Here is a 13,587-nt window from a genome sequence, read left to right as displayed (position 1 = left end):
ACACACTTTTACCTCAATGCCCTCAAATTAAATATGGCTTAAACCGAATTCATCATCTTTTCACCCGTACTTGGAAATGTTCATTTTCCTTCCTATAATTCAAATCAAAGGAAAAACTACTATAAATCAAGACAGTAGGAACATTTTTAAAAAAATATTTTATTTATTTATTTGTCAGAGAGAGAGCACAAGCAGGGGGAGCAGCAGAGGGAGAAGAAGACACCCAGTTGAGCAAAGAGCCCGATGTGGGACTCAATCCCAGGACCTTGGGATCACGACCCAAGCTGAAGGCAAACCCTTAACCAACCAAGCACCCAGGCGTCCCTAGAAACTATCTTTAACTACTCTCTTACCTTCACACAATTCGGCACCAAATTCTATCAACTGCACTGCTTTATTTCTAGAACCCATCAACATTTCTTCAGCCCCACTGCTACCTTCCTTAAATTAAGGTTTTCATCCTTTATCTGGATTATAGCAATAGCTTCAAATCACCTTTCACCTATTACCATGTCTCTAATCCTTCACACACATTGCTGAAATCCTTCATCTAATGCAAATCTAGTCTGCATAGTTCTGTAAGACAGCCAGCCATAAAATATACAAAAATCAGGGGCGCCTAGGTGGCACAGAGCCTAGCACCCAGCAGGGACTCCAATGTTTCTGAATGAACAACTCAAGAAACACTTGAAATACAACTATTATCTTGGCCTGGTGTTTCCAAGTCTCTGGCTGCTTTGAGCCATGACAGAACTTTTTATGAAGTTCCAGGCAGAAGTAAAGACAGCCATTGCTCATGCAGTTCCAGAGGGTGCCAGGGGGACCAACATAGTTCTACTGAAGGCAGATTTTAATTTTTCTTATTATATATATCTACATTCTCAAATATTATCTACCATGTGAGAGAGTCTGCTCTGTTGCTAGAATTGCAACAAGTGGAGGATCCTCTGTCAGAATGTGATTAAAGGAGTTCTCATACAGGCTATGTGAGGTTAGAACTATCACTTCAAGGTTCCTTGCAGTGCTAAATTCTGATATTCTGTCAGAGGCTCTTTGGTCTAAAGAAAACAGCTAATTTCTAATAATTTATGTGAACTATGGGCTCTGAATGCCTTACTAAAACAGTATGTCCCTTGGAATGATGATTAGTTTTAAAAGAAGTAAACTTCCTTGATATTTTTAAAAGATTATTTATTTAGGGGCACCTGGGTGGCTCAGTGCATTAAGCCTCTGCCTTCGGCTCAGGTCATGGTCTCAGGGTCCTGGGATCAAGCCCCACATCAGGCTCTCTGCTCAGCGGGGAACCTGCTTCATCCTCTCTCTCTGCCTGCCTCTCTGCCTACTTGTGATCTCTCTCTGTCAAATAAATAAATAAAATCTTTAAAAAAAAAAAAAGATTATTTATTTACTGGGGGGGGGCGGGGAAACTTGCGAGAGTACTCGCTCATGTGAGCAAGACACAGCATGTGTTCCAGCGAGGAGCATCGGGGAGAAGCAGAGGGAGAAGACAGCCCACTGAGCAGGGAGCCCATGCGGGGCTTGATCCCAGGACTGAGCTGAAGGTGTTTAACCGACTAAGCCACCCAGGTGCCCTTAAACTTCATTAATATTTTAACAGCTCTCATATTTCTTTTAAAAAATGGTTTCTTTTCTCATCATGACATTTTGGAACTTCAGCATGCATGTGATATATGAAGAAACAAATTAAATAAACAGCTTTAGAGAGTGTTTTGGGAACATCACAGATGCTTGCTACTTTAGAAATCTTTTGTGATAGAGGACAATGTTCTCTTTAATATTCAGGAACTATTGCAGACATACTGGATTATCTTCAAAGTGTTTGCTATTAATCTATAAATAAATGCACTTATGAACACAATGGATAAAGCAATTAAGATTCCTAACTTTTTAAAGAAGTTATTCAGGACAAACAATTATTTACCAATTATCAGCTTTTCCCTGCCCCTCAAATCATATTTTGTTTTTTCTTTTTTTGTCTTAGCTCTACTTCTAATAAAATGGGGGCAAATTATGCATATGTGAACATGGTATTTCCATCTCTACCTTCAAAAAACTTTTTAGTCAATCTTGGGGCACCTGGGTGGCTCAGTGGGTTAAGCCTCTGCCTCCGGCTCAGGTCATGATCTCAGGATCCTGGGATCCAGCCCTGCATCGGGCTCTCTGCTCAGCAGGGAGCCTGCTCCCCCACCCATCTCTGCCTGCCTCTCTGCCTACGTGTGATCGCTCTCTCTGTGAAATAAATAAACAAATAAATAATCTTAAAAAACCAAAAAAACTTTTCAATCTTTAAATCAAATGTTAATTCTACTTAAGAATTTTTTTTTCTTTTTCTACTTAAGAATTTTTAAAAGAGGATTCGAAAGACAAATCTTATAACCATACGATAGAAAAGTAATCAAACATACCTGATCTTTTTCAAGTGTAAGTATTTGATAGCCAGTTGTTCTACTACATATTAATTTTCCACTACTATCAAAAGAGGCCAAACGTAATCTAGGATTAAAAAAAAATACAAATTAAAAAACAGACATATGGGTTTTTTTTTAAGATTTGATTTTTAAGTAATTTCTACACCCAACCTGGGGCTCAAACCCACAACCCAAAGATCAAGAATCTCATACTCCTAAACATATGCTTTTTGAACCACAGATTAATTTAAACAAGACCTCCCTCACTTTAATATTTACTTTTCTCTTCCATATTCTTTAATTCGATAAAAGATTTTAGAAGTCTCTTCCAATTCTAAACTGATCCCCTTAGAGATTTGTAAGGTGTGCTATTATACATATCTGGGATATAAATTAATTTATCTGTGTCTTTTTTATTGTGGTAGAATATACATAAAATTTACCCTTTTAACCATCTCTAAGTGTATAATTCTCAGCAATAAATACATTCACACTGTTCTAAAATCATCACTACCATCCATCTCCAGAACTTTTTTTATCTTCCCATCTGAAAGTCTGTACCCAGCAAACACAAACTCCCCATTACCCCTACCTTGGTCTGGGACAACCACCATTCTACTTTCTCTATGAACTTGTCTACCTGAGGTACTGCATGAGTGGACTCATGTAGCATCTATTCTTTTGTGACTGGCTTATTTCACTTAACATAATGTCATCAAGGCTCATGTTGGTGCATGTGTAAGAATTTCCTTCCATTTCAAGGCTGAGTAAAATTCCACTGTAGGTACAGACAGTATCTACATGGACATCCTTGATGGACAATTTGGTTGCTTTCAATTTCTGGCCATTAAATAAGGCTGCTGCGAAAATGAATGTACTAATAATATCTTTGTCAGTCCCTCCGTACAATTCTTTTATCTATCTATCTGTCTATCTATCTATCTATCTATCTATTTATTTAAAGATTTTATTATCTATTTGAGTGAGCAAGAGAGCACACAGGGAGAGGCACAAAGGCAGACGGAGAAGCAGACTCCCCACTGAGCGAGGGCCTGACATGGGGCTTGATTCTGGGACTCCAGGATCATGACCTGAGCTGAAGGTAGACACTTAACGGAATAAGTCACCGAGATGCCCCCCTTCTTACAATTCTTTTGGGTAATACCCAGAAGAGGAATTGCTGGATCATATGGTAATTCTATGTTTAATTTTTTGAGGAAATGCCATTTCATTTTCCACAAAAGATACACCATTTTACATTCTCACTAGCAACAAACAAAGGTCCAATTTCTCCACATCCTCATCAACACTTTTTGGTTTTTGTTTTTTTAAAAGATTTTATTTTTATTTATTTGTCAGAGAGAGAGAGACAGAGAGTGCACACAGGCAGGCAGAATGGCAGGCAGAGGCAGAGGGAGAGACAGGCACGCCGCCGGGCAAGGAGCCCGACGTGGGACTCGATCCCAGGACACCAGGATCATGACCTGAGCTTAAGGCAGCTGCTTAACTGACTGAGCCACCCAGGCATCCCTGTTTTGTTTTTGATAATAACCATTCTAATGGGTTTGAAGTGGCACCCTCTTTGTGACTTTGATCTGCGTTTCTCTAATGATTAGTGATGTTGAGTATCTTTTCAAGAACGATCCTTTCATGTTTGAAAAGATGTGTATTGGCCATCTGCAGATCTTCTTTGGAGAAATGTTTAAATCCCCTGCCTATGTTTGAATGAGGCTGTTTGCTTTTTTGTTGTGGAGTTTTAGGAGTTCTCCAGGTATACAGGATATTAGCTCCTTATCAGATACATGGTTAGCAAATAATTTCTCCCATTCTCTCCACTGCCTTTTTACTCTTGTTGATAGTGTCCTTTGATACACAAGAGTTTTAAATTTTGATGAAATCCAATTCATTTTTTTTCTTTTGTTGCCTATGCTTTGGTGTCATACTGAAGAAATCATTGCTAAATCCAATGTCAAGTTTTCCCCCGGGGTGGCTCAGTCATTAAGCATCTGCCTTCGGTTCACATCATGATCCCTGGGTTGTGGGATCGAGCTCTGCATTGGGCTCGCTTCTCCCTCTCCCACTTCCCCTGCTCATGTTCCCTCTCTCACTGTCTCTGTCTCTCTGTGTCAAAAGAAATAAATAAATAAAATCTTGAAAGAAAAAAAAAAAAAAAAAAAGCTTCCCCCTATGTTTCTTCCAAGAGTTGTTTTATAGTCTCAGCTCTTATGTTTAGGTCTTTGATCCATTTTGAGTTAATTTTTGCATATGGTGTAAGGTAAGTATAAATAAATATATGACTTTAAAAAATCTCCTCATAAAGCTATTTAGCTATTTTCCAACTTGTCAGCATCCTCTCCAGTAAGATAGCCTGCTCAGCCACCAGGCGAAGTTGGACAAATGCAATCCCACAGAAAGTGAAGAACAATCCCAGACATGTTTTCCTAGAAAAATATTTTGCTGTCTTTCCATTCTGGACCTTTAATTTGCAAGAACAGCACCAAGGCAACAGCTTAAAGCCTATTATCCATCTTATATCATTTATATTCAGCCTATTCTTTCTGACACACTAGATCCAGACTTTTTGATTTTGATTATTACTAACATTTCACAGGAAAAGAACCTTACTGTTTTCCTGCACTTTCACATATACTGTATCTTACCAAAACTCTACTGCTGCTGGCATAAATTATCAGGTTTTATTTTACTTCTTGTATTTTTTTCTGGAGTGAGGAGGCGTGGGGCAGGGAAATTTCATCCTACCTAAATGCTATGCTCCTTCGAGGCTGTAAACTGACAGATCCACTACACGGCTGATTCAGCGTATTGCGTTTGAAAATGATATATCGATTGGTGTAAGTTACAAGCAGGTCAAAGCCGAAGTTAAAACCTGTCCACCGCCAGCAGTACTAAGAAATACAAAAGAGAAAGATTTACTTCAGTCTATCATACTAGCAAGTCATAGATAAAAAGTTCAAAATGTCTTTTCTTTCTTTAACTCACTTCAAATATTTCTCTCTCATGCTTACCTTTCCCTTAGGGCTTGCTTACCACACAGAATATATTTGTGAATATATATAAAGGTTTACCACATGGGTACAGTACATTTCTAGAGCCAGAAAAGCAGCCTTTATGATCGACATTCTTTAAGGTATTTTCCTATTATCACCTCTTTGTGATCTGTTTTGTTATGTCTTCACACCCAATTCTATCGTAAGTAATAAGGCTTTTCACTGCAACTCTAAGGAGGTATAACTTAGGGGGCTAGGAGTCTATAAGGAGGTAGGAAAGTCCCACTAAAACCCACCTTGCTTTAAAAATACTCTAAATTCCTTAAATAACTAACTGACACATACACATGGGTACTTTATTTTTTAAAGTTTATTTAGTAATCCCTATATCCAACGTGGGGCTCATGACTCTGAGATCAAGAGTTGCATGCTCTTCTGAGTCTGCGAGGCACCTGACAACTGAATTATTTTAAATACCAACATGGGGTCCACACGTTTGTTTCATCTATCACCCAATAGTTAATGGAATATTAAGCAAGCTGGTATAGTATAGTAAAGGAAAGTTAGAGCTTGAAGTGTTTGGTCGACATTCTGAATTACAACATACGTGCCAAGTCCTGCTCTAGGCATAGAAGAACAGCAAGTTTCTGCCCTGGTAGAATGTGTATTTTAATATGTGTATATGTTTGTTTGGAAGGAATAGATGGAATGGAATGGAAGAGAACAAAACAGAATAAAATGTCAGAGAGAGTGACAGGATAGGGAAGGAGGACCTAGCTAGGAAGCCTGCTGGTTCAGACAGGTGGTCAGGCAAAGCCTCTCCATGGAGATACTAGGTGAGCCGGGCACTGAGTCAACTAAGGGGCAGACCAGTAACTATCTGGGAAAAGGGTGACTTAGGCAAAGAGAACAATAAGAAGGACTATGTGACTAGGGCAGTCACGTGGGTGGACAGAAGATGGGGATAAGTTCAGAGAGTCGGTCAGGGGTCAGAAAATGTTAAGGCCTAGAACTCCACAGTAAGGAAGAGCATGCATTTCTTCTAAGTGCAGTAAGAGGCTGATGGAAAGTTTTAGGGAGGGAAGTAACATGATCTAACTTGCATTTTAAAAAGATGACTTTGGCTGCTATATGGAAAACATGTAGGAGAGCAAAAGTGAAAACAGGGAGAGCATTATGAGGCTATTATCATAGCCCAGACAAGAGATAATGCTGGCTTGGACTTGGATGGTAGTGGCAGACAAGCTAAGAATAGATTTCACAAGTAGAGCCCAGAAGAATTTTTTATGAACACCAGTTTTGGTATTCAAGAAAGAAATATCCGAAGTTTGGAGCTTATTCAATGATTAACAGAGGGGCCATTTATGGGTTAGAGAATTACTTGGAAAGGAGAAAGTTTGGGGATGAAAATCAGAGTTCAGCTTGGGACTATTTTATTCAGGATGCCACTAGGATTCTAAGAAAGATGTTGAGTGAGTAGCTACATATGTGAATCTCGAGTTAGAAGTCATCAGAACTAGATGATATCACTTTGGAGTGAGCTTCCACAGGGAAGAAGTCCAAGCACTGAGCTTCTAGTCATACCAACATTTGCTGAGAAAGAGAAGGATCTAGGCAAAGACTTAGTTAGAAGCCACTGAATTGGGAAGGAAACCAGCAGGATATGCTGTCCTGGAAGTCAAATGGAGAAAATCTCTAATAAAAAGTGAGTGCAGAGAGAAGAATCCATGAAACAAGATGGGATAGGGAGGGAGACAAACTATAAGTGACTCTTAATCTCACGAAACAAACTGTGGGTTGCTGGGGGGAGGGGGGTTGGGAGAAAGGGGGTAGGGTTATGGACACTGGGGAGGGTATGTGCTTTTGGGTAAATTGGAAGGGGAGATGAACCATGAGAGACTATGGACTCTGAAAAACAATCTGAGGGGTTTGAAGTGGCGGGGGGGGTGGGAGGTTGGGGTACCAGGTGGTGGGTATTATAGAGGGCACAGCTTGCATGGAGCACTGGGTGTGGTGAAAAAATAATGAATACTGTTTTTCTGAAAATAAATAAATTGGAAAAAAAAAAAAAAAAGTGAGCACAGATGTATCATGTCACCAAGAACTTTTGGAAGACTAAAAGCTAACTACCTGACCTGGCAATGTGGAAATCACTGGTGACAACAGCATGGCAGTTTCACTGGAGTTTACTGTGATAAATGAATTGGAGTGAATTCAAGAGAGCATCAGAAAACAGGAAGTATAGGGGCGCCTGGGTGGCTCAGTGGGTTGAGCTGCTGCCTTCAGCTCGGGTCATGATCTCGGGGTCCTGGGATCGAGTCCCGCATCGGGCTCTCTGCTCAGCGGGGAGCCTGCTTCCTCCTCTCTCTCTCTGCCTACTTGTGATCTCTCTCTGTCAAATAAATAAATAAATAAAATCTTAAAAAAAAAAAAAAAAGAAAACAGGAAGTATAGACAAATATGGGTAACTTTTGCAATGAGTGTTTTTGCTTAAAAGAGATGCACAGAAATGGGAGTGGTAGCTAGAGAAGAACGTGGAGTCGGGGTGTGGTTCCAGATGGGTGGTGGTATGGTATGGTACATGCTCAATGAGAATGACCCAGTAGAAAAGAAAAACTGATGATGCAGGACAGGGAGGTGAAAACTGTAGGAACAAAGCCTCTGAACAGGTGAGAAGGGATGGAATTTTTTTATGAGGGGAGGGGAGGGACTAGGACAGTAGCAGATGGTTCATCCATTCTAATAAGAGGAAAAGCACGACACACAGCTATAGCTGCAGGTAGACTGGCATAACTGCTGGGTGGGAGGATACGTAGATTCTCTTCGTATTGCTTTCATTTTCTGAGTGATGAAAGAAACAAGGTCATAGATAAGAATGAGGGTGGTGGCACTGTCCCTTTTAATGAAGGTCTGAGAGGTACTCAAAGACTGGCAGATGAATTCACTAGGGAAATACAGGAGGATCCCTGTGCAGCACCTGTTTGAAGTTTACAGTTACAAACATTCAAGTAACACCTGGTGGGGGGGTACACTGTTTTTCTTTAGTCATAGCCATCTGTTTGGAAGCAGACGTGGAGTGCGTATCAAGTCAGGATTTAATAAGAATTGGAGTTTAGCCAGCTGAGCTTGATGAGAGTAAAAAGAGAAGTTAAGAGTATTAGCCAGGGACCAATTTTAAGATGGAACATAAAATATAAGTCAAGTAAAGAAAGAAGTACCAAGGTGGTGAGAGGATAATGGGAAAATGGTAATAAGAACAATGTATTGTGCACCTCACTGGAGTTTAAAAAAATTGCTGGGAGTCCAGGTTCTAGAAAGAGAGTGCTAGAAGGAAAAAGAAGTAGAGGCTGAAAATGATGTGCTTGAAATGGCGATTCTGAAGGGGATGTATTATTTAGTAGAGCAAAAACTGAGGATCTGTGTCCAGGAAATGGGTACTGGAGGTAGGATAGAGCATAAGATCACTGTGGGGAGGAAGGTCAGGGAACAGAGATGCTGAAATCACCAAGACTGGTGACAAGAACAGTGATAAATACAGATAGCCCTGTGAATGATGGCTACATAAGGGTCATGCCTTGTGTAGCAGAAGCATGTGCTTCAAAGGAACTGTGGCTCAATGAAGGGTGAGGGAGGAACAAGTTGTGGAAGCAGCAACAAGGAAGACTAAGAAATAAAGACACCTACTTATTCCCCTTTCAGATGCTGCTAACATTTATCACAATGATGAATGCAAACATAATTAACTTCTAAAAACAAAGAAGTTACAATAAGGGAAAACTCAGGAGAAAAATAATGGTTGTCTAAATTAGGCTGAATTATTATTATTTTTTAAAGGGAGGTGGGCAGAAGGAGAAGAGAGAGAGAACCTTAAGTTTCCATGCCTAGTGCATGAGTCTGATGCGGGGCTTGATCTCACAATCCTGAGATCATGACCTAAGCTGAAATCAAGTCGGATATTTAACTGACTGAGCCACTCAGGCACCCCAGGCTGAATTATTTTTTAAGATGAAAACTACAATTAGAGTGGGATTTTTAAAAATGTAGTTCATGTCCCATTAAAATCAATTTAATGAGTCACAATAAGCTTTTTTAAAAAATTAAATACAAAATAGGACCTTTGGACACAGCAACAGTTAAGCACTATTTCACAGTACTTTTGTTTCACTTATATACATTTATATATGGTGATAATGAAAAACAGAAGACTAAATGTGGGTAGCAAAGGATTTGAATGTCTTTGATTTAAGGTAACTGTAAAATAGAAAGAATTATTTTTAACTATGTAATAGCTCCCATATAATTTCTTACTTATCTTAATTTCTGGATTCCTAAGGGATCTTCTTCTTCTTTCTCTTAGTGGGACACAAAAAGTTCAACAGCCTCATGCAACACAACTGAGCACCTAACTTCCTGTCCAGGAGATCAAGCTATAAAAACTACCAAAAAAGCTCTTCTAAGGTATGGCAGGTGTCATGATTGTTACTGAAAGTGTATTTTGCACTAATAGTATTACAATTTGCATGAGAATGTTAAGAGTCATAACCCATACTTACTTCCCCATCTTTGGCAAGCTTTCTACCACACCTCATGCTATTTCCCTCTAGTTCTTCTTTATTGATTTCTTGAGGCCTAGAAATACACATAAAATGTGAAATCTCATAGAAAATAGGCAACTAATAGTTTAAAAATAATTGTTAAGTTTAAAAGAACAGAAAAAGTTGCTAATAGATTTAAAAATACCTTTTTGTGTTATAGATATAATAAGAATACATGGATTAAATCTAGCCTATTGCCTTTGCTTAAAAAAAAATTAATGTTTCACTTATTGCCCTGACTTCTAGAATACTTTTTATTAGAGCTTGGCCAAACCAGAGAAGAGGGGAAAAATGTATATGAGAAACTGTGATCAAGGAGATAAAACACTCAAAATTCTAACTACTAAGTAACGTAAGTTAAAATCTATTATTTAAGATGTGAGTTTCAATCTATTATTTAAGATTGACAGTTTCATCTACCATTGGACATTACTGTTTCATATCCAAGCCATCTTTTATGTAGTATAACCATGCAAACTCAAGATTTAATAGAAACAGCTGTAGAACTGGTTCCCTACTTTAAAAATCTAGAAACCAATCTAGAAAAGCACTTTTGTTTCAACTTATGAGAACGAAAAAATGCATTATTATTATTATTATTATAGCTTGGAATTCCAAAAGATAAAAGCAATACAATATATCCATCATATACAACATTTATTAAGTGCCTAAATACTGGGGACATCATCATCACCAAACTAAAATACTGAAATACAATATATAAAAAATACATAAATGTATATAAAACTAATAAAACATGTCCTTGATACCCAAGAGTTTAGTCTAGAAGAGAACTAGACATATAAGTAATAATTAAAATAATGTGGAGAGTGTTGTGATGTTAGGAGCACAAAGAAGGCAGATTTACTGCCTGGGATTAGAGGGGGCTCATCACAGAGGAGGTATTACTTGTGCCTGAAAAGGAGTTTGTTGTTGTAGAGGTCAAGGGTGGGATTCTATGCAGGTGAAGGGCATTCCAGGTAGAAGGTATAGTAGGTAAGAAGAATCTGGAGCATAAAAAAATAGCAAATGTATGAAGAATTTAGTACAGCTAGAGCCCAAGATGAGCACGTGATGGGATGAAGTGAAAGACATTTGGGATGGACTATGGACGGGCCCCCCATGCTATGCTAATAAGAGCTTCAACTTTTCCTGTAGATGATAGAGAGTTTCCAGGCATTAGTTCTGTTACTTTCACATTTTTTATTACGAAAAATTTCAAACCTAAAAGTGGATAAAACAGTATAATAGGCTTAATGTTCTAACCATCTAGCTTCATTAATCTTGTTTCAGTTTTATTCAAAGCCCACTTCTCCCCATATCCCTCCTGACTGTTTGGAGGCTAATTCTCCAGAAATATCCTTTAATCTGTAAATAGTTCAGTATGAATTTCTTAAGAATGAGGAATTTTTAAAAATGCTTATATCATAAACAAAGAATAACAACTGTCCCTATCAGCAGATCCTGAGACACAGTTAAGCCAGGAAGTGACACAATTCTATTTCTGCTTCAGAAAGATAACCTGTCGGCAGTGTGGAAGAGCATGGAAGAGGAGAACCTTAGAGGTAGACTTCACTACCTAACACCCCAGAAACACACTTTCTCACTTTAATAGCCCTGCAGCAATGAGGAGGGGCTCAGTATCTATGAAACAGAGCACTTGGTTGCAGTGCTATAATCCTACATACACTTCTGAGGGGAGGAAACCCACTCAGTCCAGCTCAGTTTCTTAGTCAGATTCTATGTTCAGTTCATAGATACAGATGAGGGAAAGGTTAAAAAATAAGAACACCTAACATCTAAAAACTGAATATACAAAAGAATGAGGATGATTTTGAAAATATTTCATATATTACAAAAGGCTTCATATCTGAATTTCATTAAATAATTAACTTTCTTTTTCTTGTTTTTTGATTTATTATTTCTATTTCAACAATCTTACTATATTTATGTAGGATAAGAGTGCTGTGAATATATTTGGAAAAAGATCAAAAATAAATTATCAATAAAGCAGGGACGCCTGGGTGGCTCAGTTGGTTGGACGACTGCCTTTGGCTCGGGGCGTGATCCTGGAGTCCCGGGATCGAGTCCCACATCGGGCTCCCAGCTCCATGGGGAGTCTGCTTCGCTCTCTGACCTTCTCCTCGATCATGCTCTCTCTCACTGTCTCTCTCTTTCAAATAAATGAATAAAATTTAAAAAAAAAATTATCAATAAAGCAGAAACCAAGAATCCTGGAAAATAACCTCATAATCATTACCATGAGTTTATATAACACTTTCATGCAGTCACTGTTTGGATATAAACATAACAGGTCATATATTTTAGCAGGTCTTTTGGTGTATAAAAATGGGTTAAAGAGATTGGGGCAAAAATGTCAACCTTAAGGCCTCTTCCACATACACTCTCGGATGGACTGTCTGCTCACACGGTCTATACCAAGGAGCCAGTATATAGATCAAATAATAAGTGTGGAAGCACGTCTGTGACCTGCAAAGCACATCAAAAGAACAGATAATCTGCTTTCCCTTCAGATGAAAAAAAGCACAGAAATATTTTTTCGGGGGGGCATCTATAACTGGATTATGTCAACTCATTTCAGACTCAAAGGTCTTCAAAACACTTATTAGCTAATTAATAAGAATTAGAATTTTATAATACTACCACAAATAAAAGTAGCTTTACCTACATAGAAATATGAAAATCAGGCTTGGCGGAAGCATTATTCCAAGTTGTATTTCCATATGTTGAAAGAAAATCATTATACAACACTAGGTGAAACAGTTTAAGAATTACTCAATTTTTACAAATACAGCAAATGACTATTCAAATGTTCCATTACTTGACCAGAAAGATTATTAATAATACTGATCATGTTATAGAAATATAAGAATAAAAATTGATTAATGATCTTCTTTCTACTTTAACATCTCTTAATTTTTCAATATAATAAATGCATTTAAAAATTCACAGACAGAGAGGTGCTTGGGTGGCTCAGTGGGTTAAAGCCTCTGCCTTCGGCTCAGGTCATGATCCCAGAGTTCTGGGATCGAGCCCCACATCGGGCTCTCTGCTCCACAGGGAGCCTGCTTCCTCCTCTCTCTCTCTGCCTGCCTCTCTGCCTAGTTGTGATCTCTGTCTGTCAAATAAATAAATAAAATCTTAAAAAAAAAAAAATTTACAGCAGAAAACCCCTGTTTGGGGTTTGTTTGCTTTTTACCAACAGCATTATGATCTAACATACTTACCCCACCTCACTGTCTTGTTCTGCCCGGAGCATAGCAAGCCACTGCTGTTTGTACACTGAAGACAGCCATTCTAAAATAGAAAAATAAGCATAAAAGAATAATAATAAATACTGAAGAACATAAAGCATTAAAAAATTTTAAGAACTCGATAAAATTGTTACTTTTTTTAAAAAAAGATTTTATTTACTTATTGGACAGACAGAGATCATAAGTAGGCAGAGAGGCAGGCAGAGAGGGGGTGGGGAGGAAGCAGGCTCCCGGCTAAGCAGAGAGCCCGATGTGGGGCTTGATCCCAGGACCCTGAGAT

The 13,587-nt window shown here is 38.5% G+C and overlaps 1 protein-coding gene across 2 annotated transcripts in view; it reads right to left on the bottom strand.

Moving 5' to 3' along the window:
* GMCL1 (germ cell-less 1, spermatogenesis associated) overlaps nucleotides 1-13,587 on the bottom strand; it is a 39,077-nt gene that overhangs the window by 2,888 nt on the left and 22,602 nt on the right. The window contains exons 10-13 of one of the 2 annotated variants that reach the window (XM_044261308.1): nucleotides 13,281-13,350; nucleotides 9,991-10,066; nucleotides 5,190-5,335; nucleotides 2,427-2,514 (exon numbers count right to left, since the gene is read on the bottom strand). In XM_044261308.1, coding sequence (XP_044117243.1) covers nucleotides 2,427-2,514; nucleotides 5,190-5,335; nucleotides 9,991-10,066; nucleotides 13,281-13,350 — 380 coding nt within the window. Of the gene's footprint in view, nucleotides 1-2,426; nucleotides 2,515-5,189; nucleotides 5,336-9,990; nucleotides 10,067-12,243; nucleotides 12,523-13,280; nucleotides 13,351-13,587 lie in introns of those variants that run through there. The other variant, XM_044261309.1, reaches the window with a different exon arrangement.

This window comes from Neovison vison, chromosome 8 (assembly GCF_020171115.1).
Source record: "Neovison vison isolate M4711 chromosome 8, ASM_NN_V1, whole genome shotgun sequence".
Classification (NCBI taxonomy): domain Eukaryota; kingdom Metazoa; phylum Chordata; class Mammalia; order Carnivora; family Mustelidae; genus Neogale; species Neogale vison.
The sequence above is the reverse complement of the archived record's forward strand: the minus strand, read 5'-3'. Positions and strand labels throughout refer to the sequence as shown.